This window comes from Panicum hallii, chromosome 7 (genome assembly GCF_002211085.1).
Source record: "Panicum hallii strain FIL2 chromosome 7, PHallii_v3.1, whole genome shotgun sequence".
NCBI lineage: Eukaryota > Viridiplantae > Streptophyta > Magnoliopsida > Poales > Poaceae > Panicum > Panicum hallii.
Genome location: NC_038048.1, coordinates 39,116,152 through 39,141,749, shown reverse-complemented (window position 1 = coordinate 39,141,749; position 25,598 = coordinate 39,116,152). Strand labels below are relative to the sequence as shown.

The 25,598-nt window shown below is 47.1% G+C and overlaps 1 protein-coding gene and 1 non-coding gene across 2 annotated transcripts; one reads left to right on the top strand and one right to left on the bottom strand.

The window, feature by feature from the left end:
* Positions 1 to 6,250: 6,250 nt before the first annotated feature.
* Positions 6,251 to 6,389, bottom strand: LOC112901819. Its single transcript, XR_003230396.1, has one exon. It is a non-coding gene; the product is annotated as a small nucleolar RNA Z247 (small nucleolar RNA).
* Positions 6,390 to 12,207: 5,818 nt separating this feature from the next.
* On the top strand, positions 12,208 to 22,974 carry LOC112899331 (CLIP-associated protein). The gene is made up of 21 exons (XM_025967762.1): positions 12,208 to 12,688; positions 13,417 to 13,572; positions 13,683 to 13,745; positions 14,144 to 14,212; positions 14,347 to 14,509; positions 15,150 to 15,311; positions 15,846 to 15,943; positions 16,102 to 16,176; positions 16,252 to 16,320; positions 16,409 to 16,494; positions 16,574 to 16,691; positions 17,346 to 17,444; positions 17,546 to 17,903; positions 18,307 to 20,108; positions 20,198 to 20,296; positions 20,952 to 21,056; positions 21,145 to 21,219; positions 21,300 to 21,368; positions 21,449 to 21,517; positions 22,099 to 22,200; positions 22,327 to 22,974. Exons 1-21 carry the CDS (start codon positions 12,353 to 12,355, stop codon positions 22,483 to 22,485), a joined length of 4,332 nt encoding a protein of 1,443 aa, XP_025823547.1. The 5' UTR covers positions 12,208 to 12,352; the 3' UTR covers positions 22,486 to 22,974.
* Positions 22,975 to 25,598: the final 2,624 nt, after the last annotated feature.

The following is a 25,598-nucleotide window of genomic DNA, read 5'->3' as shown; positions in this document are numbered from 1 at the left end:
AGAGGCCGCCCGGCCACCCGCGGCCGCGGGGCACCTCGAGGGCGCTCTGCCGAGTTAAAGCCTGGGGGGCCGCCAGTTGGGCTAGCGGGAGGAGGGACACGCGGAGCAATTGCACGCCGGAACGGGCACGGTAGCGCAAGCTAGGCTAGCTTTCGCTAGCGTCGCGACCGCGCGGTTGCACGGTGGTGGTTGGCAGCTTCGCTTTGGGCCGGCCGTGACATGGCTGACTGGGCGCCTCGGATCATGTGCGCTGTGCGGCCGCGCAGCGCTGGCCAGCAGGGGATGGGCGGGAGGAAGCCGCGCGCTGGCGGCGCCAGAGGAGGGTCGCTGGGTGCCTGGGTGCATCAAGGCCGGCGCCAGGAGCGGGAGCCCCACGTCTCCGGATGCGGGTGGCGGGGTGGGTTCACAGGAAAGGGGTTTCTGTGAATCCGGACGGCGGATGCGGGTTCACGGGGCGTCGACGTCGGAGCTTGTGACGGCGCCACGACGCGACCTCGGCGGCGCGGCCCGTGGAAGAAATGGCGCGGCCATGGCATGGACTTGCGGTCTTGCTTGGATTTTTCCCATGGATAGAAAATTCATACAAGGAAAACCGGTGCTCTCTCGAGCCCGTTTCTGATGATCCAAACGGACCTCCAAGAAATTCAAAGGGATTTGGCGCTCCACTCGACCACTCCAATGCAGGGAGGACGCCCCTGAGGCTGAAAGCCTGAAACTGAATCGCGGGCCAGAAAGCAGGGAGACCAGCGTAGGGAGCATGGGGGCATGGGCAGCTCCGTACGTGATTCTGATGAGAGGACGAGGGGGTAGCAGTAGCACGATGCGAGCCGTGGTTAAAACTGGAGTTAATGGCCATTTAATCTGGAGCTGAACCTCTGTAACAGAGTGTCAGCCAGCCATGCAAACAGAGCATGCATTGCTTCGCTCTCCACTGTTCAGCAAGTACTATTACAAGCAAACTGAACCCTCGCATGCCGGATCCATGGATTCAGGTCACCCTGGAAAGCTCTACCAGCAGGCGAACCCTTCGCCGGTCTCACCAACGAACAGTTCCTCCTGCTACGTACTCCCAGCTACCACGCACCCTCGTACCCCCGGCTTAATTCCGGCGAGAGGCTGACAGGTAAAACGGAGCGTTGCATTGTAGAACCCTAAGGCTGAGTTCAGCGATAGGAGGAGAGATCTCTCCGCCACGTCAGCTCTCACCCCACTCTCACCCTACCTCTCTAATACACAGGCTATAGTGCCAGCTCTCACTTATCTCTTCTCCACGTCAGCTTTTTATTTTCAAATTTAATTATTTCAACCTCCGCGTGGACCAATAGAAACGCGCCACGTCACTCCCGCCCCACTCCTCTCGCCCGACGCCAACGCGCCGCCTCGCTCCCGCCTGCCTCCCGCCTGCCAACGTGGGCGAGAGCGGGGCGATAGCGCCCGCTCCCGCCCGCCTCTCTCCTCGCTCCCGCCTGAGGGCCGACAGGGGAGCGGTACCGCCCCCCATTGGCACCAGCCTAACTCCCATCAGAAAAGGTTCAAAAGCTCCTCCTCCTCCGGTAATAATTCAGCAACGACGACGCGTACAGCCGTGCTGGTACTGGCCAACCGCATCGCCATGTGTACCGCTGCGTCCACCACCCAGTAGCGCGGCTGTACCGGCGGCACCGGAAAAGGGTACGTGCTCCGGCGTGGAAACTAGCCGAAAATGTACGGGGCAGTGCCACCAATTCTACCGCCGGCCGGTCGAATCTGCGACCAAGTCGCAGTCCCATTTACTGCCGGGACGATCCGATCCTACGCGCCTACAGTGGCCGGGTTGGGTGGTGGTGCGCGCGCGACGCGACGCGAAAGCAGCAGCGCATGTGAAACCCGTAAAGCCGGTGGGGTAGGAAATTTTCAATGACCTCCTCTACACAGCCACCCCACTGTGCAGCTAGCTACCGAGGCAACAGGCCGGGCATGCACGCGCCCGCCCGCCCTGGGGTGAAACTTGAGGCCCGCCGGCCCGTGCCCAGTGGCCACGGTGACGGGATGTCAATGAGATCCAAACGATCCGCCGCCGTGGTACGCTCGCCGGACTGCGCGTCGTGCAGGCCTTTCAGATCAGTCATTACAGTTACAGCAGCAAAGCTACTAGAAGCTAGCTCGTCTCTTGCATTGCACTGTTGCAGGACAGCATTACATGTTGCTGCTACACATCCTCTTAATGAAAAATGTACTCAGGCGCGGTCTCTAAAAATATTGCTGCTACACATGCACCGCGTCGGTCGCTCAGAGGAAGCGCTAGCTCCCACGGTGAGATGCCAATGGGATCGAACAGCGCAGGTGCCGTGGTGCGTGAAGAAAACTAGAGGCGCGGAAGTATCGGTGGAAACAGTCGTACAATCTCCGTACGCTGCCTTCGTGTTATATATAGGCGATCAATCACGCCAAGGGTTACGATCTACAACAACCGGATATGCCTTGCCAAAGATAGCGCATAACTGAATTACAACAACCTAATCTAGGCTAACATGCGATGGCCTATCTTGTGGCATACGTATCTCAGATTGTTGCTGTTTACATAGAAACTATTTTATCTAACACCCTCCCTCAATCTTAGCCGAGCGAGGTTGAGATTGTGCTTGAAGTTCTCCAACTGTCTTGCAGGCAGTGGTTTCGTAAAACCATATGCAATTTGATCTCCAGAAGGAACAAAATCGATATCGAGTAATCTTCTAGAAACTCGTTCTCTTACGAAATGATAATCAACTTCTATGTGTTTAGTTCTTGCATGAAACACAGGATTTGCAGAGAGATACTTAGCTCCAATGTTATCACACCATAATTTAGCAGCTCGAGGAGAATCAATACCAAGTTCTCGTAGAAGTGTTTGTATCCACATAATTTCTGCAGTTGGATTGGCAATGGCTTTATACTCAGCTTCCGTACTTGATCTGGATACAGTAGGTTATTTTCGTGCACTCCATGACACCAAGTTCGAGCCCAAGAAAACAGCAAACCCTCCTGTAGATCGCCTATCATCAAGGCAACCTGCCCAATCTGAATCCGAGAAGCCACCAACCAAAAGAAATTTGGACTTGCCAATCTTCAATCCAACATTAATTGACTGCTTCACGTATCTTAGGATTCGTTTCACTGCAGCCCAGTGAGATGCAGTGGGGCTGTGCAGAAATTGGCACACTTTGTTAACCGGAAAAGCAAGATCTGGTCTTATAAGAGTCAAATATTGGAGAGCACCAACAATACTTCTATATTGTGTAGCGTCATTCTGTCCCAGTGCAGTACCTTCAGACATAATCAATTTTTCACATGTTGAAAGCGTTGTAGTTACACACTTACGGTCAGACATACCAACCCTTTTTAGCAGATCACAAGCGTATTTCTCTTGAGTCAAAATTATTCCATCTTGCTCCTGAACTACTTCTATTTCCCAAGAAGTAGTTAAGTTTGCCTAAATCTTTTAGTGCAAATTCTTGGCCAAAGTTGACGTAACAGAACTTGTGTAGCATCAGCTGTCGAACTTGCAACAATTATATCATCCACGTGTATCAGTAAAAAAATAACTACACCTCCCTTGTTAAAGAAGAACAAAGATGTGTCTGCTTTTGATGCACTGAACCCAAGACTCTGAAGCTTTGCACTCAAACGAGAATACCATGCACGGGGAGCTTGTTTCAAGCCATACAGGGCCTTGTCTAATTTGCATACGTAATTAAACTTGGTTTTATCCTCATACCCGGGTGGTTGTCTCGTATAAACTTCTTCTTCTAGAAAACCATGTAAAAAGGCATTTTGAACATCTAGTTGACGAAGACTCCATCCCCTTGACACAGCTATGGACAAGATTATCCTGATTGTAGCTGACTTCACAACCGGACTAAAGGTATCTTCATAGTCTATACCATATCTCTGTTTAAACCCTTTTGCAACAAGTCTAGCTTTATATCTATCTAAGCTTCCATCTGCCTTGCGTTTGATTTTATAAACCCACTTGCAATCTATTATATTTCTTCCTTTTTTTGGTGGAACTAGATGCCATGTTTCATTTTTTATCAAGGCATCATACTCATCATCCATAGCAGCCTTCCAGTTTTTATCTCCCAAGGCTTCAGTTAAACATTGAGGTTCTCCTGATGAAGTAAAGCAACCATAACGAACAGTACCATCTATACCTTGGGTTGACGAATACCAGATTGCAGCCTGGTATGTGGTCGCTGCTGAACCGGAGCCTGTGGTGAAGGGTCTCCAGCCACGTTATCAGGTGGAGTGACAGAGTCTGTCGCAGCTGGCGCATTTCTCCCCGGGGCCGCGACAGGCGAGGAAGCACCTGAACTTGTGTCGTCGGCTGGATGGTGTGGAGCAGCTGGGCTGCATGTAGCCAGCTCGGGTTCACTGAAAGGCGAAGTGGTGATGAGCGCCGGGTCCTGTCCTGGCGCTGGCGCCGATCCTGATGAAGATTGTACCAGCGGATCTGCCTGATGTCCTGTGTCATGATCTTGGGAGGCTTCAGCATCCTGTAAATCATCAGCAGCTGCAGGAGTATCATTAGTTCCTAGCATATTAGTCGATGGTTCAACTATAGATTCGTCCCCGGGTGGTCGCAAGTGGAAAGGGAGGAAAAGAATGTCAGATTTCGGTCTAGCACCAGCATTAGGATGCAGTTTAGAGAAGGGAAAAATGTTTTCATCAAAGATAACATCGCAGGAGATGTAGATACGACTAGTGGAAACATCAAGACATTTGAAACCTTTGTGAAGATTATTATAGCCAAGGAAGACACATTCCTTTGACCGAAACTGAAGTTTATGTTGATTATAGGGTCTGAGATGAGGCCAACATGCACAGCCGAAAATTCGTAGAGACGAGTACTCAGGTTTGATACTGAATAAACCAGGGGTGAAGCATAGGAAATCACTTTGCTTGGGGTACGATTAATCAGGAAAGTAGCGGCAAGAAAGGCTTCATCCCAGAATTTGAGAGGCATGGAGGCTTGCGCAAGAAGAGATAGACCCATCTCTACAATATGCCTGTGTTTGCGTTCAGCCGACCCGTTTTGCTGGTGTGTATGAGGGCAGGAAACATGATGAGATATCCCTGAAGTTTTTCATATTCACCGCCCCAATCCGTTTGCATGGTAATTATTTTTCTATCAAAGAGTCTCTCAACAAGTTTCTGAAACTCATGGAATTTCTGAAAAACTTCAGATTTGAACTTAAGGAAATAGATCCAGGTGAACTTGCTATAATCATCGATAAAACTAACATAGTACTTATAATGACCAGCAGAAATGGGTGCAGGCCCCCATACATCTGAGAACACAAGTTCTAAAGAAAAATTTGACTGACTAGATGACTTAGGATAAGGTAATTGGTGACTTTTTGCTTGTTGACAAGCGTCACACACTGACTCTTTAATAGACTCAACATGACAAGGAAGATTAAAGCTACTGATAATTTTTTGAACAATGGGGGCTGCAGGATGACCCAAACGGCTATGCGCTTGTCAAAAGACGGCTTGTTCACTCCAAGAGTATTCCTGACGGATGGTGGTGCTACTGGTAGAGGATACAGGCCCTTGTGACATCTCCCTTTAAGAATTGTGCTCCTCGTGTCTTGGTCCTTTATGAGGAAGAAATTAGGATGAAATTTGAGAAATACATTATTATCTTTGGCAAGACGATGAACGGAAACAAGATTTTTTTTTGGCTTGTGGAACAGGCAGGACATGATTGAGTTTTAGATTACAATGTGGGGTACGAATAGTATTTTTACCATGATGACTAATAGCCATACCTGCTCCATTTGCCGTATGCACCTGATCACCGCCGTTGTACTTCTCTCTGAAGGACAACTTCTCAAGTTCTCCAGTTATGTGGTCAGTGGCTCCCATGTCCGTATACCAGTTTGTATCAACAGTGTAGGAGTTTGTAGCAGCAGCTGCATGCTTGACTTCAGGAACATAATTTTCATCATACCTGTGCCAACATCTGTCTTGAGGCACACCTAGCACTGAGGATGACCATTGAAGTTGCCGTTGTTGGAGTTCCCGCGCGTGCTGTTGCTTCCTTGCCGAAAGTTGTTGCCGGATGAATTATAGCTCCGACCGCCATGCTGGGTTGGAGCGTTTGAGTTCCTTCCTCCGCGAGCACCTCGTCCAAACCGGCCAGGACCTCCACGACCACGCCGATTTGCAGCATTGGCCGAAGATCCAGAAGAGTTGTTGTTGTTGCTGCTGCAAAGATCTGGTCGGGTCTCGAAAGCAAGCAGTTGGGAGTACAGCTCGCTCACCGAGACCGGTTCAGATCGCGCGAGGATGGAGGAGACCACCGAGTCATACTCATCATCAAGTCCAGTGAGGATGTATTCTACCAACTCCTCATCTTCCAGGGGCCGACCTGCTGCAGCCATCTCATCACCGAGAGTCCGCATCTTCGCGCCATATTCTGTCACAGTCGAGCTCCCCTTTTGAGCAGTCGCCAGGGCGAGCCGCATGTTCACCGCGCGTGCGCGGGTCTTGGACGCGAACATCGTTTGGATGACGGTCCATGCTTCAGCCGCGGATTGCTTGGTCGCGATCTGAGCAAGGATCTCCTTGGACACCGAGGAGAGAAGGAAGCTAAGGACCTGTTGATCCGAAGCTAACCAGTCTTCATACGCAGGATTAGAGATCTTCTCTCCATCCTTGCCATCGATCTCAGCAGCAGGCTTGATTGCCTTGCCGGTGAGATAACCTTCAAGACGGGCGCCGCGCATTGTGGCGATGACCTAGGCTTTCCATGTTGCATGATTGTGCTTCGCGAGTTTCTCAGAAACTGGATTGGTAGTCATGGAGGCAAGTCCTGATGTGAAGGAGGAAGAGCCAGCCATGTTTTTGTGGATTGGATCTTGGTTACGCTCTGATGACCATGAAGAAAACCAGAGGCGCGGAAGTATTGGTGGAAACAGTCGTACAATCTCCGTACGCTGCCTTTGTGTTATATATAGACGATCAATCACGCCAAGAATTACAACCTACAACAACCGGATATGCCTTGCCAAAGATAGCGCATAACTGAATTACAACAGCCTAATCTAGGCTAACATGCGATGATCTATCTTGTGGCATACGTATCTCAGGTTGTTGCTGTTCACATAGAAACTATTTTATCTAACAGTGCGCTCCCCGGACTTTACCTCCTGCGCGGCGTACTACTCGTACAGGCCTTGCACAAAGAAACAAGTGCTATAGATGGGCCTCATCATGCTTTTGTGGTAATAATTTTGTTGTTGTTCGTTATCTTGCCATGACAGAGTACATGACACAAAAGGAGAGCTGATCACACATAGTTATTCTTTCATTCAGGGTTCTTCCATGGATGCAGCTCTCCTTGATGGCAAACTCTCATGGATGCGCACTTTGCGAGGGTGGCGACAATGGCGGCTGAACCGTCCAAGCTGAGTGAAAACAATGACACTATATCACCTTATGCGTGAAAATATCTCCATTCCTTACCTGTTATAACTAATTAACAAATATAAATAGATAATAGGTCTAGAAAGTTTTATTTCAAATAAAAACAATAGTATTATCCTCACTTACTTCCGCATTTGCTTCCAACCGGCACCAGCTTGCCGCATTGACGTGCAAGCCGAACTAGTTTAACAACGCTTATTCTAAGCTGTTCGTTGACGGAAATGGCACGACAAACGCAAGCCATGTCAGATTCTTGCACGGTTGCACGGCATCTGCTGCTCGGATCAACGTAACCACCAACAATTGTGATGGTTCGCATGCAGTTGTGTATAACTGCATCTTTCTCAGCACAACATTCTTGCTCACCCCAAGCCGGATGCGTTGCAAGCATGATAAAAAAAACTAGAGCAAAGACCATGACTTGAATGGCTACTTTTGTGGCCATCATGTGCTAGAAGCAGCAAGGATGCGGAGATTGCTAGGCACAAGTGCTTCCTCTGCGCTAACCTACAAACAGCGGTGAATGCTGATTCTTATGAATACAATGCTTGCACTAGCTCTTCTATTTATAGGAAATAAACCTTTGAGCAAATTAATAGTACTATACTCAAATGTGGGTCATAGTACAAAGCTTTATGTTAAGAATTCGCTGTGACGGATAGGCAGAAAACACGGATACGATTCATTTATTTTTACTACCTTAGTGAAGAAAATCAAAATTTGCCGCACCAACTAATGTTACACTAGCGGATGGGCTTATAGCCTAGTGGCAAAGCTCCTTGGGTGCAGTTGGGCTAGCGAGGGTTTGATCCCCCGTCCCCCGCCTAAGTCCCCAACGAAGCCCATGCATGGACCCTCTCTTAACAAAGCTCATAATTTGATCAACTAAAATATACATTGGGATTGTGTTTTTTCATAGGTAGAACAATTAAATATAATATGGAATGATAAAATTTTGTTCATTGCAACAACCAAAAATGCACTGTAGAACAACAACTTTTTACTACCGTAATAATACAAGGTATGCCATAGAACAATAATCTTTCACGACTAGAGCAATCGAAAATATATCATGGGGGAGGATTTTTTACTACTAGAACACCACAAAATGTAGTCCATAACAAGCATGTACAAATTGTGAATAAATAAATTACAGTATGGATAAAGAATATCTACAAGAGATTAAGGAAAAAAGGTAAAGTTAAAAAATGAAAAGGGAGAAGGAAATGGATAGGAAAGGAAAAGAAAAAAAAGAAAAGTAAAAGGAAAGGGAAAACAGGCTTAATTAGTAAAGGCCCAAAACACAGATCCTAAACTTACGCAGTCCGCAGGCGGCAGGCCGCGTGGGCGTTGTTGTTGGGTTGTGCGTGCTGGAGGGCAGGAGGGAGAGTTAGGGCCACGGCCTTGCACACTCATTGCAAACGAGCCGGAGTTGCGGGTTTTGTTTTCCGTTTAAGTAAATTGGTTTCCTGGCAAAAAAAAAAAGTTGAGCTTAATTTCTTGGTCCCATTTCGGTTGAACTTGATTATCTAGCCTATAAACGAATTTCGTTTTGGTTCTTGATTCTTCCGTTAGTTCCGTCCAGAGGTGCCGTTACCCCTTTAAGCGAGCACGAAAAAGACCAGAATACCCCCGCCCTAGCCCCACCTGCCGTATCCTTCTTCTCCACCTTCTCCCCATCTTCCTCCTCCGTGCATCGAGCGACTGAAAGCCGACCTTGTTCCCGGCAGCCATGGCACGCACATGGCGGCGGCGCTCGACCTCTGCTGGGCACAAGATCCTCTTCTCCGCTGGCTGCCACGGCCCTCTCTTCGTTGTTGCTTGTCATTCTGACTGCTGCGCAGCATGACTGCGAGCTCTCGCAGAGGATGGAGCATGGGCGGCACAAAAGTGGGAGGCACGGTGAGGGCATGGCGCGGCCCCATGGTAGAGGAGGGTTGCAGTGAGGACCATGGGTGACTCGGCACGGCGGTGCAGCCACATAGGAGGAGGAGAGGAACGATGGAGGAGGAAGAGAAGTGTCGCCAGCTAGGTGCTCAGCTTCGGGTGAGCTCAAGCTTGGCGCGCACGAGCTTGGGTGTCGCGCATGGCCACGGGCACCTCCTCATCGCGCTCGTCGGAGGAGGTTGGCCGGCTCCCGACGGCGACTTTGGTCTAGACAGAGAGGAACATGAAGTTGAAGATCGAAAGAGGTGGAGAGACGAGGGGTAAAAGGGTCGAGTGGCAAGAAAAATCGAAATGGCAATGCTTATGGTGGTAATCTGGCGAATCCACAGGCCTAGGCACCAGCCGCGCCAGCGCTCCGCTGTGGGCCTGCGACCCCGCTGCACGCGCTAGCCGCCGCGGGTGAGCTCCGCCCTGAGGCGCGCAACGCTGATGCGGGCGCGAGCTCCGCCCTAAGAAGACCCTGCTGTCGGCCACTGGAGGCTCCCGTCCTCTCTTCCCTAGATGGAACAAGAGAAAGAGGAAGATGCTGACTCCGTCCTCTCTTCCCTAGATGGAACAAGAGAAAGAGGAAGATGCTGACGTGTGGGTACGCTCGTTAGTGAGAGATGGAGAGAGTTGAGTGGGTGGACTGTGAATAGCGTTAGAGATAAAAGAGTTATTTTGTATTGTTTTTAACATAATTACCTTGTCAAACTAACGGAAGGGCCAAGAATCAAAATGAAATTCGTTTATAGACCAGATAACAAATCAACCGAAATGGGGCTAAAAAACTAAGCTCAACTTTTTTTTAGGCCGAGGAATCATACTCTTTTCGTTTTGACATGGAAAGTTCCTGATTTTCTTTAGTAACTGATGAATCGTCATCGATGGGAACGGCTTCCGGGTCCGCCAACGTCCGCTGGAGAAAAAAGGTTGTGGCAGACTAGCAGTACGTCGCTGCGCGCTCCAGCATGCATTCCGCGCGTGCAGCGTCCTTTCAAAATTTCAAGCACTTGGTTTGGTCCACGGCACTGCCGAATAAACACGCGAAAGCGATTACTAGGCTACAGTGCTGTTGCATCGCAGCTTCTACGATGCGTCCCAAGCATTTCGCCCTCACCCACCTTGTCGCGACGATGAGACAAGCCGGATCATTAATCCGGCTGCGCTGCCCCGCGCGACCGCACCATTGCCTGCTAATCCACCGCGCCGACCCGAGGTCCAGTCCCAGCGCCGGCGACTGCCGCTGGCCGCCGGACCGAGCGCCGGGAGCGAGAGAGAGCAAAACCAGAGCCGTCACGTGCCGCCGGGCTGGCGTTGCGCCGCTCCTGTGGAGTCCCAGACTGTGCCCTCGTGCTCTGCTCTCGCCGAGGCGAAAGCGAAAAGGAGACGGGCAGCCGATGGACGGCGTGCGGCGGCACGAGTGCCCCCCCACTATTAGCAAAAGGCGGTGACTGACAGAGAGCAGATGATGGCCAATCCTCTTGCTGTCAGGCTCCCAAAAAAGATTATCATTATTCCTGGACAAGGCTACTAGTCCAGGCACGCCTACGCGACGAGAGGAAAGCGTTCACGCCCGCGCGCCAGCCTGTGCGCACTGGCCGTCGTAAGCTTTCCGCAACGGATTCGGATGATGTGTACTAACCGGACACATCCGGAAGAGTCCTGTGCGAGAGCATCCGCGGCGTCAGGACGGTCCGTCTCCCCGCGGCTGCGGCGAGGGCGAACGGAATTCGTGTTACGGGCGGAGGCCGAGACGGCGAGAGCCGGGGGAGGTTCGGTTGGGGCGTTAACGTCGCCGCGGTTGGTGCGGGCGGGCGCGAGCGCGCGGGATCATCCGCTCGGCGTCGCCGTCGCTCCTAAAGCTACAGCAGCCTACAGGCGGCTCGCGGGCCCGCGCATCAGAGTATCAGACATTCAGATAGCATGCGGCCGGAGCTGAGATTTTCAGGTTGCTTTTGGCCGGGCCTTCCCCCGTCGTCCCCTGGTCGTCTCAACGGAGCTTTCCTTCCGGTCCGTGAACCGCGATGATGGCCGCCGCTGATGAATCGGAGCGCAACCTGTCCCTACTCCCTGCCGTTTTCCGATGCCATGGCCATGGCCTAGAAGTAGTACTAGGCATGCACGTAAAGGTTCTCCGTGTTCCACTAACAGTGTCCTACACAGCGTGTACGAGAAGTTCCAAGTCGTATTATTTTTTTATTTCAGATTTTACATATATATATATATGTTTATATAATCGACGCACATCATCTGTGGCTGAAGTCCTGCTGCCGCCGTAACGACGAGCCCGGAGTGATGCCTGCACTCGAACGGATCAGCCGAAGGGGACAGGCAGGCCGCAGGCCGCGCGGATCATCGGGGCGGGGGGAATGATTTCGAACGGATTGCAAATCTCCTCCCTCCCACGCCTTGCATGCTACGGGTCCGCTGAAAACGGATCTGTTTGGGTCGTGGCGGCGCTGTCGCCAAGCTGAAACGAAACAGAGCCGCTCCAAAAGAGAATTCGGAAACTATCCATTCCTCTGCACTCTGCTGCCCCCCAAACCGCGGCTTTTGAGAAAGGAAGGAAAAAAACCGTTTAAAATTCGGCCAAATTTCGGCGCGGCACCCGCGTTTGCCTCGATTTTTCCTTCTTCGTCGGGGGACCCACGATCCGGTCTCCCGGAGTCCAGGTCAGGCTGTTCCGTTTCATACGGAGGCTTGTACGCAAAGGCCCCCCGGGGTGCGAAGGATACAAAACGTCAGGGGGCTAATCGCACAAACTCCACCAAAAGCCCCCCCCAACCACCCTAGCATCTGGTGTTCGTCTCGCTGTGTGCGCTCTCTGTCACTCCCCCCAACCTCCCCCTCCCTCCTCAGATCCGGCCACTCCCGCTGCCCTCCTTCGCCGCCGGTCCCGTCTCCCCCGGCGGGGAACCCTAGAGCTCTCCCACGTGGCGGGGCCGCCGGATCCCCCGGGCGCGCGGGGACAATGGAGGCGGCGCTGGAGGCGGCGCGCGCCAAGGACACCAAGGAGCGCCTGGCGGGGGTCGAGCGGCTGCACGAGGCGCTCGACGCCGCGGCGCGCCGCGGGCTCACGGGGGCCGAGGTCACCGCGCTGGTGGACACCTGCATGGATCTGACGCGGGACGCCAACTTCCGCATCGCGCAGGGCGGCCTCCAGGCGCTCTCCGCCGCCGCCGTCGTCGCCGGCGAGCACTTCAAGATCCACCTCAACGCCCTCGTCCCGGCCGCCGTCGAGCGCCTCGGGGACGGCAAGCAGCCCGTCCGCGATGCCGCGCGCCAGCTCCTCATCACGCTCATGGAGGTGAGCTCCCTTCACCGGTGCTTTCGGTAGCCTGTAAGCTCTCCCGGGAAATGCGTGTGGCCGGGAAGCTAGATTGAGTTGCGAATTCGAGCTGAGAGGTTGAGCAGGAGCAGACCGGAGATGCGGGGTTTGCTCTTTTTGGGTAGGTCGGGTGGGGCACGGTAGACTTCGAAGTTGCAGAGCTGCGCTGAACTGAGAAATGCAAAGTTCTACTTGGCGGACCATAATAGGTTGACAGTGTAACATTCAAATGAATCAATAGGTTAACTTTTGCAGGAATCGTTTGCTTTTGAGCTTGTGTATTGTTCTGAAGTTGGACTTCCAGGGGTGCATCTTATTCTTTGATGAATTTGGTTGTAACAAAGATAATTCTGGGGTTTGATTGAAGTATTTACCTGCTTCCCTGTGTACAGTTTGATACTAGAGCACGTAAAGGTCATTCTTTATAATTTACCGCTTAGCGTTGGAACTAGAATGCCTGTTAAAGCTGTGATTTTTCATTAAATATCTCAGCGCTTCAGTCTCTGGCTCTTACAATGTAAATAAATTCTGAATCCAGATACCATTTTCTACTAGTCACAGCTCAATTACAGTGCTAAGATACCGTTACATATGTACTTTCGTCCTTGGATTATCAAGCATTCAAGCCGATCATTCTTGACTACTGACTAGTTCTAAAGTTCTAGACCACTGTGGTGAGCAATATTTTGATTTTGTCCAAATCTCAGGTTTCTTCGCCAACAATAATCGTTGAAAGAGCTGGAAGTTATGCATGGACTCATAAGAGTTGGAGGGTGCGAGAAGAGTTTGTACGTACGGTGTCCACTGCAGTTGGGCTATTTGCTTCTACAGAAATTTCCTTGCAACGAGTTTTGCTTTCACCTGTAAGTCAACACTTTGAGATGGTTGATGTTTATTCCGTTTATTCATAGATCAAAATTTATATCCTTCTGCACGCTATAGCTAGTGGCCCTAAGATTTTCTGTCTCTGCAGGTCCTGCAATTGATGAATGATTCAAACCAAAGTGTTAGAGATGCTGCAATCTCTTGTATTGAGGTTGGTTGATTCCATATTCAATACTGTGTAGACCTGCACCGACACCTTTTTTTGTACTACTGATTTTATGCTCTATGCTTCACTGTACGTTCACAGTTTTTCTTTTAATTCTTCATGTAGTTTAATTTCTCAATAGTTCCATCCCATTTTTTGCAAGCTGGAGAGACTGAATCATTTCTTGCATCTTACGCTGAATGTAGCTCCAAGCCCCTTTGCTTCTAGTTGATTCGTTTTAGTCCCTTGTACTCAGTTTCATCTATTTTTATTTGATCTAAGCATTAGTTATATTCTTTAGCTAACTGTGGAAATTGGTCACACTGATTAGTTGGGACATTGCCTGTTATCTAGGCAGCATAAGTATTTATGTAATAACCCTTACCATTTCTTTTTCACTACAGGAGATGTACAAGCACATGGGTTCACAGTTTCATGAAGAGTTGCAGCGCCATAATCTGCCTTCTTACATGGTACTTTTGTTGCTAGTTTTAGTATTTGAACTAGGAAATCTCCTGATTAAGATGATTGTATGCTCATGTTTATTTTTTACTATGCAAATCAGCACAGCTAGGTTACTCTAATCTTTATTGTTTGGTGCCTGCAGCTTAAAGAAATAAATTATAGGTTGGATAAAATAGAACCAAAGGTTCGATCATCTGATACTGCAATGCAGTACAAGGCAGCAGAGTCTAGATCTGTTAGTGCTAATCCGAAAAGAGGCAGCCCAAGGACAAAAAGCATACCAAGGGAAAGTACGCTATTTGGAGGTAATTTCTATATATGGGTGAAAAGTTTTGTACTTTGCATGTGAGGATTAAATGTATTTTTTCTGGACTGTAAGTGCAAGCTTGGACATAGTTGGTGCATGTCTTTCTCCTGCTGCGTACTCGTGGGATATTTCATGCCCGAATGCTTTCAGCATGTCATGATTATAGGTGTAGTCAACCAAGAAGAGACTAATTTTTCCAAGCAGCACCAGGCATAGAGGCAACATTGAGCTGCATATCCCGTACTATTCGTTCTGAATTTTGTCAACAAAATTGAATTTCAGTTTTTGAATTGCAATTATAATTTGGTTTCTGATACTAAATAAAAAGGCCACCTTTTCACCGTTGTTATGTTGCTCCAATAATTTCATCCCCGTAACATTTTTAGATTGTTAATTTGTAAACATAGCATGGGCGTGTCTCTTGGGCTGTCTTTCCTGAAGCTTTACAGTGTACACATCCTATGACAAGATATTTGATATTTTCAGATAAGTTAGATTTTCGGTTAATCTAAATCTGTTACAATCTGCGTCTTAAGTCATGGTTCGCCAGTCTGTATGAGTATTCTGGTCTTTACTCCCTGCCACACATACAAGTATACATATGTTTTCTCACGTGCAATTTCTCGTGTCATTTATAGGTGACACCGACATAACAGAAAAACCAGTGGAACCAATAAAAGTTCATTCTGAGAAAGAATTACTTCGGGAGTTTGAGAAGATTGCAGCTACCCTTGTTCCAGAAAAGGATTGGTCTTTACGTATTGCTGCCATGCAAAGGATTGAAGCCCTCGTTTATGGAGGTTGATTTTCTGTGTACAGTGTACATACCATTATTCCTAAATAATGCTTTATGCAGTTTTACAAGGCCATAAGTATCTCTATAAATAATATGTTGCAGTATGTCTTGGCTGCAAAATTTAGAAAATATTTATATATCCAGAAAAGGAAATCTCATTGCTAGGCAGGCTAGAATGAAAAAAAATGTAGTGTCATTTTCCTTATTTATTTACAACTGTGTGTTTTTCCTGATTTATTTCAAGTTTTTAAAATGAGAACCAAGGTGAAATAAATAGGAATTCCATGTTTAGAATCAATGGGATATTAAATATCCTCAGTGTAATTTGGTGAAGAAGATCTATTCATACTTCATAGTTGAACTTGCAGTTTTGAGGATTTAATTGAAGTTCCCTGTAAAGAGGATGCGTTTTAATTTGCCACTCTGAATCTTCATCATTAGAGATACACTCTATTCATTGCTAATATGATCTTGCATGCCTTATTTGTTTTCCTAAAAGAAATTCAAGTTTTCTCTTTCTGTGTTGTGATTCTGTCAGGTGCAATTGATTATCCCTCATTTCTTATGCTCTTGAAGCAACTGGTTCCTCCATTGTCCACTCAACTGTCTGATCGACGTTCTAGCATTGTAAAACAGGTATCGTTGGTTAACATTTATTCTTCTTTCATTTTGTGAAGAATTTTTTTCTTGAAATTCTGGTACTTTTCTTTTTCTGTTACACAAGATGAATTTTCTTGACATGATGTGTTTTCTTCAAGTTGAAAACTTCCTCACTCTCGTGTTTCTATACACAGGCATGCCATCTACTTAATATACTATCCAAAGAACTCCTTGGTGATTTTGAGCCATGTGCTGAACTTTTTATCCCGGTAACTGCATGCCCAATTTTCTATCCTCCCATATACCTTTTGAAACAAAACCTAACATGTGTATGAATTTTTCAGATGCTTTTTAAGCTTGTTGTCATAACAGTGCTTGTAATCGCTGAATCTGCAGACACATGTATCAAAACTGTGAGTTACTTTTTTGTTTGTCAATATTTTTGTACTTAATGGATGTCATTTGTTTTCACCTATTTGCTAACATGGAAATATTTTGCAGATCCTGCGGAATTGCAAGGTTGCAAGGATTCTTCCTCGCATAGTTGACACTGCAAAGAATGACCGAAGTGCAATCCTCCGTGCAAGGTAGACATGTTTGACTATTTTCACATTGTCCATTGGCAATTTTCCTGCAAGGTTTTCAATTTATTTACCCCTATTCCAGGTGTTGTGAGTATGCACTTCTGGTACTGGAGTATTGGGCTGATGCCCCAGAGATACAACGGTCAGCTGATTTATATGAAGATATGATAAAATGCTGTGTAGCAGATGCGATGAGTGAGGTAGGATCACTTTTCTGCACTTTGTTGCTACCACGGCATATTTCTTTTTGCACAGAAATGAGCCATTTATAAAGAAAATGAAGTATTTTTCACTACTGCGCCCCTGACTGATCTCTCTTTCTATTGTGTCCTTGGTTGCAATCGGCCTGCAGATTGCTTACAAATTCCACTATAAACTAATTTAATTTGCTTGGCACAGCAACAAGCAATACATGTTGGTTTCTGTTCACACTTTACAATTTGAAATAAACAAACAAAATGATCTGATGCTCAAAACGTAGTTAAAAATTAATATTTTCATTCATGCATGCCCACATACATGTGAGCGTTATTTCCTTCTGTCCTACTTTATCAGACTGGTCATGCTGGCCTTGCATGCACAAGAAAGGCAACTATAGTTTTTTTTTGGTGGTGGGTGGTGGGGTGGGGTGGCGATGTGGCAAAAGGGAGTTCCAATTCCATGTTTGTGCTGTATATAGTTAATGAATGTGGTTGTACCCTTTTATTGATTAATTATATAATTTCTCAAATTTAAAAAATACTTCTCTCTGCTACTGTTCTTGTGAGAAAGTGCACACTCCTTGGATCGTCGATTTAGTTCATACTTTTTCCTTGATTATCCTTTTGTGTTTCATTGTGTTTTCTCAACTCTAGGTTCGCGCAACTGCAAGAACGTGCTATAGAATGTTTGCAAAGACATGGCCAGAGCGTTCACGCCGGCTTTTTATGTCATTTGATCCTGCGATACAGAGGGTATGCCATTCTGCTTCATTTTGTGTCCTTCCTCATCTTAGATTCCTATTCTAGAGAAACAAACACTTGCTTTGCATTCTTTAATTGGAAAAAAAATGCAGATAATAAATGATGAAGATGGTGGTGTGCACAAAAGGTATGCTTCTCCCTCGTTGCGTGATAGGGTTGCGCAGCCTTCTCGTGCTTCATCTCATGCCAGTGGTACACTTGTACCTGGATATGGCACTTCAGCTATTGTTGCAATGGACAAGAGTGCAGCTATTTCTTCAGATTCATCTTTTTCATCAAACAGTCTTCGGTTATCACAGTCCAAGACGATTGGCAGAAGTTCTGAGAGAAGCCTTGAGAGTGTGCTTAACTCTAGCAAAGAAAAAGTTTCTGCCATTGAGAGTTTGCTTAAAGGTGTCAGTATATCAGGGCAAAATTTCTCCACTGCACGCTCCACAAGCTTGGATCTTGGTATAGTTAAACTGCTTAGTCGTAAATTGCTATTAAGAAATTCTCTTTTGATGTTATACTCCCGCCTTTTTCAGTATGTGCATGGGTTAGCCAAAGGGTTTTATGAAACCAAGACAATGAGATAAAATGAGCATACTACCCTATTTTTTACTGTGTTGTATTTAGGAGAAAGAATAGTTAGTGTGAACATTTCTTGTGAATGTGTAGGGATAAGGCGTGATAAATAAGGGCAAACAAGGAATAAAGACATAAATAAGTATGCAATAAAATGGGAATATGCCTTTCCAAAAATAAAAAAACAGAGGGGGTGTTTTTTCTGCAACGCAGAACAATTTTATCGTTTCTGTTTTTCCATGATACTATAGAAATTTCAGTTTCTTATTTACTTTTAATCCTAGTGCAGGAGTTGATCCTCCATCATCTCGTGATCCTCCTGTGCCACTTGCAGCGCCAGCATCAAATGTTTTATCATTGCAGAACTCAGCATTGCTGGATTCATCCCTTCCTGCCATTACTGCTGCTAGTTCACGAAATGGAGGTTCCCGCTTATTGGATACAATGACAACACAATTGGCTACCAAAGAGCGTTCAAGATCACCATATTTGAGTAGTATGTCATCTGAGTCCATGTCTGGCTTGTCATTGCCTTACTCAAGAAGATCTTCGGAGAGGCTTCAAGAAGGTGGCCGCATGGATGAGAGTTATGATATTCGTTCAACTAGGCGAATCCCTCAAATGCACTTGGAGAAAAACTATGTTGACATGCATTATAGGGATGCCACCCACAGAGATTCACATAATAATCATGTCCCAAATTTCCAGAGACCTCTTCTAAGGAAGCAAGTAATGTCAAGGGCTTCTGCCAGTGGCAGACACAGCTTTGATGACAGCCATGTACCATCTGGTGACGTGTCTGGCTATACAGATTCTCTGGCTTCTCTAAATGATGCACTTTCTGAGGGTCTCAGCCCTAGTTCCGACTGGGTAGCAAGAGTTTCAGCTTTTGATTTTATTCGGAATTTATTGCAACAAGGCCAGAGAGGTATTCAAGAAATCACCCAAAATTTTGAGAAGGTCATGAAACTCTTCTTCCGTCATTTGGATGATCCTCATCATAAGGTTGCACAGGCAGCTTTCAGTACACTTGCAGAGATTATCCCAGCTTGCAAGAAGCCATTTGAAAGCTATGTCGAGCGGATATTGCCATATGTATTTTCACGGCTTATTGATCCAAAAGAGTTGGTGAAAAAACCATGTTCCTCAACATTGGATATTGTTGGTCGGACATATGCTATTGATATGTTGCTACCTGCACTAGTACGCTCATTAGATGAACAGAGATCCCCAAAGGCAAAATTGGCTGTTCTTGAGTTCGCAAATAAATCATTCAGCAAGTACACTGTAGATTCTGATGGTTATAGTAACAGCGGCTTCCTCAAACTATGGCTTTCAAAATTGGCACCTTTAGTAAATGAAAAGAATGCAAAATTGAAGGAGGCATCTATTTCTGGTATCATAGCTGTTTATTCTCACTTCGATTCAACAGCAGTGCTAAATTTTATTCTCAGTTTATCAGTTGAAGATCAAAACCTCTTGAGGCGAGCCCTGAAGATCAAAACACCTCGTATTGAGGTTGATCTTGTGAACTACTTGCAGAGCAAGAAAGAACGTCCACGCCCCAAATCTTATGACCAGGCAGATTTTGGAACTTCTTCGGAAGATGGCTATGCACTCACATCCAAGAAGAGCTATCCTTTTGGGCGGTATTCTTCTAGTTCCCTTGACGCTGAAGGAGGAAAGAAGACCGGTACAATGCAAGAATCAACTCCGCACAATGTCTCTATAGGTCGAACAACTTCTGATATGAGCATGGATCATGGTATTCAAAGCTTGGAGCCATCAACAGGAACTGAAGCTCATTTAACTAGGAGCAGAGAGCCGAAGAATAACAGTAGTTCAGTTGTGGAAGCTGCTCGCTCTTGGACAAACTACCCTGAAAAAACTGATGCCTCCTTAGATGGTGAAACTGCTAGCGGTACTCCTCGGTTAGATTTCAGCCGGTTTCTTACTTCTGATGGGCATAATACTGTTGGTTCAACCACTGAAGAAAGTGTTCAAGAGGGAGATATGATTGTGAGTCTTAGTTCTATAAAGACCAGTCTGCACACTGACAATGGTCTGAGCATACCGCAACTTCTTCATCAGGTACCAATTACTTTCACTGACAGTCCACCCTGACCCGTGATTGTGTTTCTTTTCTTGCCTTCTGTAACTTATGAGTGTCAACTTTATAGATAAGTAACGATACTGAAGTTTCAAGCTCGGAAAAGCGGGAAGCGCTGCAACAGTTGGTTGATGCTTCTTTTGATAACAACAGCTCCATTTGGGCAAAGGTTTGCAACCTGATGATTATCTGACAAAATGTTCCTTATGTTAACTAAACTCATTTTGCTATTGCTTCTCATTTTGTTCATTCTCCTGGACCGCTTCTATTTTAATTCCATGATGAAACCTTTTAATCTTCTTTAAGAGAACTTTTAGGGAAGATCCTGCAAAAAATGATGGACTCAATAAATATTTTCAACAGTTTGCATGTAGCTTAGTATCTAAAAAATGTGTTTACTTCTGAAGGTTAGTTTTTCTTCGAAAACATTGTCTGTGATGTAGAAGTAGTTTATTTTAGGTGAACATGTGTGGTTTCTATTTATACCACCCGTTGATCCGATTCTCATGTACAAACCCAACTTTTCAGTACTCTCATTGCTTGTTTGTTAGTGGAGTTTGATCTGCTGTCCGAAGACCTTACCATACGTTGCATGACCTAGGCCGATGACTACTGAGAGTTTGAACCTAGAAACTGAAGTCCTTGAATGAATTTTGCTCCCTCCTGCACTCATATTATTTTGTATTTTTATTCTCTTTGTCTAGTGCGCTCACTGTTTAATGTACTGGAGATTTTAAATTACATAGGTTAAGTACAAAGTAATCTAGATGCGGGTCTCAGTCTATTATTTGCTTTCTAATTCCAGCTTTTCAATCTTGCAACAGTACTTCAATCAAATCTTATCGACTGTGCTTGAGGTATTGGATGACTCTGATTCAGCCACGAGGGAGCTTGCTCTGTCCTTAATTGCTGAGATGCTCAACAACCAGGTCTGATTTTCACATTCTGTGAACATGAATAAGATTAGCTAGTTGATTGACTCTCCCTTTTTACATTACTAACATATATTTCTGCCAGAAAGATGCAATTGAAGACTCTATTGAGATTGTTCTCGAGAAGCTCCTTCATGTGACCAAAGATGTTGTGGCTAAGGTATTACCTTCCTTCATTTTACACATTATAATTCACAGACTCAATCATGTTTGTGTTAAAGTTTCTTTGTTGCTGTGCAGATTTCAAATGAGGCAAACCAATGCTTAAATATTCTGTTGGCAAAATATGATCCTTTCAGATGTCTTGCTGTATGTACAAATATTTGCTTCCTTTCTACTGATTGCAATTTACTATACTTTTGGTTTGATGGTATTTGGTTCTAATACAGGTTATAGTACCTTTATTGGTCAGTGATGATGAGAAGATACTTGTTGTGTGTATCAACTGTTTGACAAAGGTATCTCATATGTGCAGTTGGTATTGCTATCTGATTATTTCCCTGTAATTTGAATGGCATAACATAAATGTTATGAAAATTTAATGAAAGAAGTGCCTATGTCTGGTGCATCTTTGATTTTGTGGAGAGACCATCATGTGATAGTGTATTCAATCTTGATTCTAAATTTGAGGTCATATTATTTGCTTTGTCTTAAAATGGACTTGACAGTCCTACCAGCTATCTTTTCTTCACCAAAAACCAATAATGCGCTCATTTCATTTTAGTTACCCTAGTCGCTTGTGTCAGTGTTTTCGTACCAGTTCCACAACTAATGTTCTTCTCATGGAAGCTTTAGCCACAATTGTTGTTAATTCTAGCATATGTGACATTGAAGAGTATGTCACATGTGCTGATTGGAGGTAAATGAACTAATAGTCTGATAAATCATGTTAATTTAAGATAAATCATGTTAATTTAAAATCAGTCCCATTGAAGGAATCATATGTTTCAAAATTTACTTAAGCTTACTTTTGTCATTGTTAAAGTTGCTCTGGCTTTGTACACACATTGTTGACAGATTTCTTGTGACAATTGTGCAGCTTGTTGGACGCCTTTCCCAAGAGGAATTGATCGATCAATTACCTACATTTTTGCCAGCGTTGTTTGATGCTTTTAACAACCAAAGTCCAGATGTTCGAAAGGTGGGTACATGACATTTTGATTGCTTACTGATCTTTTCATCTGCCTTGATTCCCTAAATCTGTTCCTAATTCGTTTCTCCTGTCATCCATATCTGATCATTTGAAATGTTTTCTTTTTCACTCTAGACTGTTGTGTTCTGCCTGGTGGATATCTACATCATGCTTGGGAAAGCATTTGCTCCATACTTGGAAGGGCTTAGCAGCACGCAGCTGCGCCTAGTAACCATCTATGCTAACCGGATTTCACAGGCGAGGTCTGGCAAACCGATTGATTCTAACCAATGAGACGTGGCATTTGTTATTATTTGTGGTCTATATGAGCATTTCTTCGGTAGGCTGTTTTTCTCGTCATTTGTTTGTGTATGTGTATAGTATAAACAAGCGCCTCCCTTCTGCGGGAGCTCCTGGTTTTTGCCCCGTGTGATTATGTATTCCCTGTTTATTCTTTTTTCCTTTTTTTTTATTTGGTAGCTTGTGGAGAGTGTTGACGAGTGTGGGCTTCATTTGTACTACTTGGTACATACACTGTACAAAGAAAGGAAAGTGTAGCTTCGTGGAGAACCGCAGTGTGAAGTGATTTTCAGGCCCATTTTCCTTGGCTAATTGATGGTTGCTGATCCGTTCTGGTGAAACTTTTGGTGTGCATTCTCAGCTGTCAACTTGATTGTCATCGTTCCTTGAGGTTGCTTGCCTGTCAAGAGTGGAAGGACTTGTATTGATGATGGTGTTGAATCATTCTTTTACAGTAATAGTTTACGATGTTTTAAGTGTTAATTCTTGCTGAACTTCTGCACAAATTAACCATAACCTTTTGTATAAGAGGCCTTGGACTTGGGAGGCATTATGTGGGTCTGTGGCCTGTGGGTGATATGAAAAACGATTTTTTTCAGAAACTGGAAACCTGTGCTTGTTGGGACGGCAACTTTTGTTTAATATTCTCTTCTGCTGGTTTCTAGACACACTAGATCCATCGGCGCTATTCACAGAACCATATTACGGTATTGTACTAGGGGCGCGAGGCCCGTGACGGACCATTGCAGCGAGGAACGCGTTCTTCTTCTTCAGGAAGATACGGAACTCGAAGCCAAGCCGCACGGTGAGAGCGTACAGCTGCCGCGAGCGGCGCCATGGCCAGTCAGTGCCCGCGGCACCGACGAACGAGCTCGCGGTGCGCGCGCTCACCTGTGCGACCTCGTTGGGCGGGCACCCGGCGAGACGCACCCGCCGGAACAGTGCAAGCTACTCGCGGGGCCGGTCTCCCTGAATGAGCCCTGCAAACCACGAGGAGACGAGACAGCGCTGCGCTGGGGCATTTCGTCGAGCAGGCGGGAGACCGTGGCGGTGGGGGCGGGACTTGAAGTAGGGGATGAGGAGGTGGTTGCACAGGAAGAGATCGGAGGAGAGGAGGCCCGGCTTGAGGAGCTCCGCATGCAGGGAGGCGGCGAGGTGGGGACCGGCGGTGGCGGCGCTGCGCTGCAGGAGGGTCGCGGCTCTTGTCGGGACGGGCTCTTGTTGTTGTCGGTGGTGGTGGTGGCGGGTGGCGGCGTGGAAGCGACGGAGTTTCACAGAGGTTGGAGAGGGAAGACGTGGCGCGGCAGGCGGGGTGCACAGCGGCATTGCGGCGGCGCCGTCGGTTGCACGCGCGGCCGGGGCCTCCGGGTTTGGCTAGAGCGGTTAAGCCTGAGCGGCAGTGGTTGGCACGTGTCCACGCGCGAGTTGCCGTAGGCACTGGCGACTCCAATGAACCTCTCGCCCCCTCGAGCCCAGTCGAGACCCAGCCGCCGCCGGAGGCGGAGGAGGTGGAAGCGGAGCAAATATGATTTGGCGGAGGAGGAGCTCCGGAAGACCGGAATGGTCGGTATGTGGGGCGGGGAGTGCGAACGGAGGATCGGCTTGCACAGCCGGCCGCAGCTCAGCGGCACGTCCATCTCGCCGGCGGCAGAGGGCAGCGTGCCCAAGGCCATGGGAGGGAACGAGAAGAACGAGGGACTAATGTGTAAATAATGGATCGCGGAGAATAATCGCGATCCAAAAAAAGGGGGTATTTATAAATATTCGGATCGCGGATAATTATCGCGATCCGATTTAGGGGGGTATCTGTAAATATTTGGATAGCGAAGAATAATCGCGATCCGATTTAGGGGGGTATCTGTAAATATTTGGATAGCGGAGAATAATCGCAATCCGATTTAGGGGGGTATCTGTAAATATTTGGATAGCGGAGAATAATCGCGATCCTATTTAGGGGGGTATTTGTAAATACTTGGACCAATTCGCAAATTGTTTATTGTAGACGCCAGACGATCTCGGTGGTCCTTTTCCGTCTCCGATCGCCGGCGGCCGGCACCCGACAGCGGGGGCGGAGCCACCCTGTAGGCGGAGTGGGGCGGCCGCCCCAGCTACCGGCGTGCTCGCCCCTGACCCCACCACTTCTTCCCCGACGACCCCGGCCCTCGCCGCCCCCTCCGTTCATCTGCCTGATGCTGCTGCTCCGCCCTGCGAGACGAACTGACGAAGACGTCGCGAGCACGAAGGCGGGAGACGCACAGCTTCCCTTGATGTGGCCAAACGCCCAGGCTATCAGCAGCCCAAAGCCCAAACTTGAGAGGCTCCGGCCGTCCGGCGGCGCCGTCGAGCCGCATGTGGTTGCGGTTCTGTGCGCGGAGCTGGAGCATCGCTGCACGCACGGAGCTGGAGAAGTTCGCCGGCGACCGGAAGCGTAGGCGCATCAGCTTGATGGAGGGAGCGGAAGAGCAAGGGATAGCCGGCACCTGACATGGCCGCGGCAGGATCATAGAGCACATGGCAGCAAAACCATGGAAACTCATAGAGCACATGGAGAACATGGCAGCAACGGTCGCTCAGATCTTGGTATGTTCAAGTAGCAGGAAGTGAGGAGATAACGGGTGAAGTGCTCTCATCCTACACTGTTACCGCAAGTGTTGATTCCTGGAGAAGGCAGCGTCACCATGCTACTACAGACTTACAGAGACATGTCATGCATCCTGCCCACCATCTGTTCGGTCTAATGCCAAACCAGATCGGCAAGTGGGATAATGCAGATAATGAGCAAGGTGATGCTACGATTTGTTGATGTTGAGTGTGGGATGAAGATATGCCACACAATCTTGACCTGCACAACAATCTTTTGGATCAGTTCACTGATGTCAAACAGGGAGAGGGAGACAATGATTTGCTCGCAAGTGTAGGTCGTTTACCATTGGTTCGGCAGCTTGGCATGGTCATTTCAAAGGACATATCTGATGAAATATCTGCTGGCTAGGAGAGGAATCGTGGCAGTAAAATTCGGTCGTTACTGGAGAAAAGGTAGGAGTAAGTGATCTGCAAATTATGTCTGTTGAATTCCGACCATGGAGTCATAGTGCCTATAGCACTGG

Bases quoted from the DNA above. Each gene is read 5' to 3' on its own strand.
- LOC112899331 (XM_025967762.1), top strand. From the start codon at position 12,353: ATGGAGGCGGCGCTGGAGGCGGCGCGCGCCAAGGACACCAAGGAGCGC. The intron at 14,510-15,149 runs GTAATTTCTATA...TGTCATTTATAG, and splicing joins GGAAAGTACGCTATTTGGAG to GTGACACCGACATAACAGAA. The intron at 21,369-21,448 runs GTATGTACAAAT...GTTCTAATACAG, and splicing joins ATCCTTTCAGATGTCTTGCT to GTTATAGTACCTTTATTGGT.